At 41.7% G+C, this 6,907-nt stretch overlaps 1 protein-coding gene across 1 annotated transcript; it reads left to right on the top strand.

The window, feature by feature from the left end:
• The first annotated feature begins 1,096 nt into the window (after window positions 1-1,096).
• Window positions 1,097-6,643, top strand: LOC109735914 (pyrophosphate--fructose 6-phosphate 1-phosphotransferase subunit beta). The gene is made up of 16 exons (XM_020295114.4): window positions 1,097-1,441; window positions 1,567-1,722; window positions 2,006-2,127; window positions 2,370-2,423; window positions 2,558-2,664; window positions 3,168-3,273; window positions 3,827-3,890; window positions 4,382-4,470; window positions 4,698-4,829; window positions 4,910-5,080; window positions 5,187-5,302; window positions 5,380-5,491; window positions 5,762-5,846; window positions 6,093-6,137; window positions 6,225-6,293; window positions 6,372-6,643. The coding sequence occupies exons 1-16, from the start codon at window positions 1,264-1,266 to the stop codon at window positions 6,446-6,448; spliced, it is 1,683 nt and encodes a 560-aa protein (XP_020150703.1). The 5' UTR covers window positions 1,097-1,263; the 3' UTR covers window positions 6,449-6,643.
• The last annotated feature ends 264 nt before the right edge of the window (window positions 6,644-6,907 follow it).

The following is a 6,907-nucleotide window of genomic DNA, read 5'->3' as shown; positions in this document are numbered from 1 at the left end:
AACATATAGAAAACCAGTAAAACTTAGCCCGTGTTTGGTTAGACTTTTGTAGCCAACTTCTAGCTTTTCAAAGCTAAAAGCTAACCAAAGGTTTTTTTGGAAGCTGAAATTGTAGAAGCCACAACTTCATCGTAGCGTAAAACTCGAGAGGGAGAGAAAGATTAGTTGGAAGGAGTCTGTGAAATGCCCGTAAAGATTGGTGCGTATTAGGATTATTGTTTAGACAATTAGTCCCCTTCTCTTGTTGGATGTTTTGCTCATAGTGCTACCAATGGGGATGTGTAAACAAAATATGAATATTTCTTTTGCTATGTGCAGGTGCTTCAAATATTGGAGTCGAGCGAGGTACAAAGATCGCGAGGTGGGAACCTACCTTGGTTGACTATATCAAAATCAACATAATGCAATTGTTGTTACGTGACTAATGATAGAAGTGCATTGTAACTTCTCATAGGTGTGTTCGGACATGTCTCTTTTCATTGAATTAAAATTGGGGATGTTGGCATGATGCGTTGGCACGAAGATGATAAAATGGTGAAAAATGCAAAGACTTGCTCATGAAGTCGCTAATTTTGTAATGCACAGGTGTGTGTGCGTGCACGCGCGCGCGGGAGAGTTTCCATTTTGTAGTTGGATGTGTGAGAGTTCTTCAATGGCATTCCGTTCCGCATGTTGGATTATATAGTAGGCCATTGTACAAACTACCCAATCTCCCCTATAAAACTTGATCTATTTGTAAAAAAATGGTGGGAATATTTACTATGGTTTACCTTACGTGCAACTTGAAAGTAAATTTTTCGGTGAGCCTAAAATCATAGGATTTTCTTTTGTTTTAACGTCGACAATTGCATATAGCAGGGTTTCTTGTTATCCCTTTTTTTTAATTTCTGTATGTTTTTTTCTTGAGATGATTAATTTCTGTATGTAGGTTTCAATAAAACATGACATGCAAATCCTACATTACCCTGCCCATACATCTTCAGAATCCTGGCAAACCAAAAAGGGCCCTTTTGACGGCGAGAGTTCTTCTTGGAAAGCACTCCAATACCGTCTGCTAAATTTAGGTCAGGCGGCCACGAACCCAGGGGCTCACCCGCAAAAGGAGCACGAGACCGATCGATCGCATCATAAAACCCCGCGGCGACACGACCCACCCAACTGACCGCTCCCTGCCCCCCTCCCTCCCTCCGCCCACGGCATATTCCTCCAAATCTCGCCACCACCCCACCAACGCCACCTCACCGGCGCATCGCATCGCATCGCATGGCGGCTGCGGCGGTGGCCTCCAACGGGGGCGCGGCGCCCGTGCCCGGGCGCCTCGCGTCCGTCTACAGCGAGGTGCAGACGAGCCGCATCGCGCACGCGCTGCCCCTCCCCTCCGTCCTCCGCTCCCACTTCACCCTCGCCGACGGGCCCGCCAGCACCGCCGCGGGGAGCCCCGGTGAGTAATGGACGCCCTCTTCCGTTCCCCGGGATACGCGTCGACTCCCGGATCTCGGCCTGCCGGATCGCGGGCTGGGCGGGTTTGAATTTGGGATTTGACGGCTGTGATTCGATCTGCTGCAGATGAGATCGCCAAGCTGTTCCCCTGCCTGTACGGCCAGCCGTCGGCCGCCGTGGTGCCGTCCGCCGAGCCGGTCGAGACGAAGCCACTCAAGATCGGCGTCGTGCTCTCCGGTGGCCAGGCGCCAGGCGGGCACAATGTGATCTGCGGCATCTTTGGTGAGTGCGAGTGTTCTCCATCTGTACCTTCGCGTGATGGAATCCGTATGAGCCCTGGAATTGAAATTTGCACTTTATAATTAAATTAAATTAGAGTGATGTTATTGCCACTGTGCCGGTCTTGGTGGAAGATCTGAGGACGACTATGATATTCTTTAGTTAACTTTGATATTTTCAGTCAGTTTCGACACTGAACTTGCACAATTGTAGATCTTGCTAGGTTGTGCTATGTTTTTTCTGAAATTTTCTTGTCGTTGACTTGCCATGGTTTCTGTTGGATCAGATTACCTGCAGGAGCGTGCCAAAGGCAGCACCATGTATGGATTCAAGGGAGGCCCAGCTGGGGTCATGAAGGGCAAGTACGTCGAGCTGACCACTGATTTCGTGTACCCCTACAGAAACCAGGTATGTCGGCATAACCTTTACTGAGCACGCTTATAGAAATTTCAAAGTGTCATGACTTTTATGCAAGCCTTCCTACACCTAGCTAAGGTTCAGGTGAAGATCATAAGATATCTGATACACCTATCATCTGAATTATTATGATGCTAGGTGGAATTTACTGTTGATTATAAGACCCCTTAACGCTGTTTCTGTTATTACCCTGATGATGCATTATAATCAAGTATGTATAACCTTTTCAATAGGGCGGATTTGATATGATCTGCAGTGGAAGGGACAAGATCGAAACACCAGAGCAGGTGTGTCTTTTGAGTGCCTTTACGCAAATGCGTGCTGGATCTTTCCATCCCCTTTCTGGATTTGGTGCTGCGTTGACTAACCAGTACTTCACTAGTTTTATCTTTATTTGTAACTCTGTTTGATATTTTTGCAGTTCCAGCAAGCTGAAGACACAGTCAACAGACTTGATTTGGATGGACTTGTTGTCATCGGTGGTGATGATTCAAACACTAACGCATGCCTCCTCGGTGAATACTTCAGGTTGGCTGCTAAAATGACAACTCACTCTTTTGCTCACCTAAAGGACTTTTTGGTTGCTGTTAATGTCTGAAGATTTACACTGTTAAATCCTTTTATTTTCGTTCTACAATGGTATAGCTTCTAATTTAGATTATTTATGTATTCTGTCTTGGAATTATTTTATCACAAGTAAATGCTCAATCCAGATTTCACCCTTTCTGTGCCATATTGATAGTTACTCCCGCCTTCTGTAAATTTTAAGCCATATTCTGAGTGGCCACAAAGATTAAGAAGCTTATAAAACCAAGAGACATATAAGAGCAAATGGCAATGGTACCTATTATACTTAAATACACTGGAAACATATTAAGTATTTGTTTGTGAGAGTAGTACATATAAATGCAGGAGAGAGAAGCTGTGTGATAAATAAGGGCAAAGATTGCACATCTTGTGATATGAAATGGAACATCTGCTACTTGAAATGTTAATAAAGATGATTCTAAGTCATGTTTTTTGCATCCCAGGGGAAGGAACTTGAAGACTCGCGTTATTGGTTGCCCAAAGACTATTGATGGAGATCTGAAATGCAAGGAGGTCCCAACAAGCTTTGGGTTTGACACTGCTTGCAAGGTATTGGGTTTTTGCCCTTAGGAATCAATTCCCTAGTTGTCTGCTAGCGTAGTCTAGTTTGCAGGGATTTAGCTTGTACGGAAACACTCATATTGCACCGATACAGCGATAAAGTGTGTATGGATTAGATATAAAGCACACTGCATTGACTATTTGAGAATGGGAAGATATAAATGACTAAATGTCAAGCACATACTATTCTTAACATCTTGGGGGCATGACTAAATAGTGAAAGAGAATTGACTAAATCAGAAGTCACTCAATCAGTAAACTACTTTCTACGATAACATTTGAACAAATCAGTTGTGTCATCTTCAGTTAAAGGGGGGTTGACCTAGAACTGCGTGGTTTGAAAATCGAAATATCTCGATGCTTCCTGATTTTGCATCCCATGCTCAGCATTTGTCGAATGCATGTATTGCGCTTCGTGAACTACCGGGCTAGCATAGGTCTGCATGCTTAGATCATTTGCTTAGTCTAATGTGGAATCAGGACATTTCATGCATATGAAGCTTTAGTGTCATGTCATGACATGAGTTTGTGCTCCTTCCAGATATATTCCGAAATGATTGGCAATGTCATGACTGATGCACGGTCAACAGGCAAATACTACCACTGTAAGTTTGTCCACCCATTGTTTCAGCATGCTGAACCATGTACTTTACACTTAACAAAGAGCCCAATAGTCAAAAGGTTTTACCAATACTGTTTGCTACAGCAGATAACTCCTGTATCAGACTGCTATTCAGATCTTCATTAATTGAATTATTATGTACACATAGAGAGTATTAAAAATTTGTTGGCAGATTTCTTAGCTAGTTTCTTGGTCTTAGTGTTTACAAAAGGGCCCAGCAAACCTCTGCAACATAGTAACCACACCTTATGCAAATTTATTTTTAATCTTAAGTGATTACTTTTGGAGAAGGAACTCGTTAAATGTTCTAAATTTTATTGATTTTTTCTATACATGCATACATATAATGCCAGAATTCTCATAGCAGTTGTTGTTCGGCATACTGCAAGTGCAAACATATATAATCCATGATACATTTTTTTTAATCTTTTTTCTTTATCCACTCACTAACATGTACTCTCTATGGTAATGCAGTTGTGAGGCTTATGGGTCGTGCTGCTTCTCACATTACACTAGAGTGTGCTCTACAGACACACCCTAATGTTGCACTCATCGGTGAAGAGGTTAGGAACTCGTATATGAAGTACATCTGAAGTTGAAATAAAACTATACCATTCCAGCCTTCTTCTAGTCATATGTACACATAATTTATGTTAATTCACAGTCCAGTTTTATCTTTTCACACCGAACATTAACCCTTATATGTTGCACATGTTATATGTTCTAAGATTAAGTGTCTAGAAGTACAAGACACATTTTGTTTATTTTCTTAATGTCTTCATTCGTGAAGGTTGCTGAGAAGAAGGAAACACTCAAGAATGTCACAGACTACATTACCGATGTTGTTTGCAAACGTGCAGAACTTGGTTACAACTATGGAGTTGTCCTAATACCGGAAGGCCTGATTGATTTCATCCCAGAGGTTTGACAATCTTTGTGCTTTCTCCAATTTTATATACTGTGACCAACTGCGTTACTGATACCATTCTTTCTCTTCTCCAGATTCAAAAACTCATTGCAGAATTGAATGAAATTTTGGCACATGATGTTGTTGACGAGGCAGGGGCTTGGAAAAGCAAGCTTGAACCAGCATCTAGGGAGTTGTTTGACTTCTTGCCCAAAACCATTCAGGAGCAGCTTTTGCTTGAAAGAGATCCCCATGGCAATGTTCAGGTAAAAACAGGGAAATTTGTTGAACCACCTTAAATTTGTTTATTTCTCTGAAATTGGCCATTTATATCAAAAAGTTAGCTTACTGTGGTGTGAAATTCTGTTGTAGGTTGCAAAAATTGAAACTGAGAAAATGCTTATTGCCATGGTTGAAACTGAATTGGAGAAGAGAAGAGCGGCGGGGAAGTACTCTGCACATTTCAGAGGCCAGTCTCACTTCTTCGGGTAAGTATATATTGTTGCATTTTCACATTTTCCAAATTAACAAACATGCTCTCATGCTTTTGCTTCATAATTTGCAGATATGAAGGAAGATGCGGCCTCCCTACCAATTTTGATTCCAGCTATTGCTATGCATTAGGCTATGGTGCTGGTGCTCTTCTCCAATTTGGCAAGACAGGACTTATTTCGTCGGTATGCTCACTATATTTTCCTACTTGATAGATGTTTGGCATTGCTTAACCATCGGAGTCATATTTACTCTGTTTACCTCCTAACTTCTGACCAGTTCTCCATCATGCGAACATTGTCATATGTTCTCTTCCAGTTTCCACGCCATATTCATTATTGGATAGAACATTAAATTTCACAAAACAAACATAATATGTTGGAGGAACTTTTTAAAACTATTTTATATGTACTAAAGTGGATTGAGTGTCCTTGTTTTTTTTTCTGCTGACTCAGGTTGGTAACCTGGCTGCTCCTGTGGAAGAATGGACTGTTGGAGGAACTGCACTGACTGCGTTGATGGATGTTGAGAGAAGGCATGGTAATTTTCTACAATACCTCATTTTCAAGGCATTTTTTCTACTTTCGACCTGAAGGTTACCCAAAGATGTACTCGTTCTTTTGACCCAATTATGTTCCAGTCGAGTTCTTTTGACTGTTAGTAAATATGATAATAAAATCCATTTTAATCATGTTTTGGAACATTAATAATCATATTTTGGACAATTAATAATCATATTTTGGACAATTAGTGCCAAATTCTAACTTTATCATTCTTGGCAACCAGGCAAGAACAAGCCAGTGATCAAGAAGGCTATGGTGGAACTTGATGGTATGAAGACCTTTCAAATCTGTTACTAACAGCTAAGAGGTTTATGTACTCCTATGAAACCTGATCTCTTGCAATGCCATTTTTCAGCTGCGCCATTTAAGAAGTTTGCCTCGCTGCGAGATGAATGGGCCAGCAAGAACCGATACATCAGCCCTGGTATGTAGTAGGAAAATTGCCAGCAACGACTGACATCTACGAGAGAAATAAACTTACTTGTCATTCTTGTCATGGCAGGTCCCATCCAGTTCAGCGGCCCTGGAAGCGATGCGTCGAACCACACCTTGATGTTGGAGCTTGGCGCTGAGATATAGAGGCGGCGGTGTAGAGTGTATTTCTTTCAAATTTTCTACTTCTTCCTTGCAGTTTTGAGAGTGGAGAACAAACTCCCATAGCGGAGCGGCAGTCTCCGCATTGTGGAATGTTTAATAAGAGGTTGAGTTGGAGTGGGTTCAGTGGATGTCGTAATAACTAATTTTAGCTTTTCTATGACCCGATTGCTCCCCATATATCGAACCCCCGCCTACCCCTGAAGTTTTTTTTTCCAACTGTCTGAACCATAGGCTATTGAAGTTGCGGCTATCATTAGCGGTTTGACTTTTGAGTAATTTTCGTTTTACATGTGCTTGAGCTGAAAGATGACTTGCCTATCTGTAAGCTGAGCATGTCTAAAATACCCTCAAATTCTTGGCATGTTTGTCTAGTTCAACGCCACTATGCAATTTGCTTTTCGCAGGTCACGTAGAAGTTTAAAGGATACAAAGATGTCATTT

This window comes from Aegilops tauschii, chromosome 7, assembly GCF_002575655.3.
Source record: "Aegilops tauschii subsp. strangulata cultivar AL8/78 chromosome 7, Aet v6.0, whole genome shotgun sequence".
Taxonomy (NCBI): domain Eukaryota; kingdom Viridiplantae; phylum Streptophyta; class Magnoliopsida; order Poales; family Poaceae; genus Aegilops; species Aegilops tauschii.
Note: the sequence above shows the minus strand (reverse complement) of the source record. Positions and strands in the feature narration are given on the sequence as shown.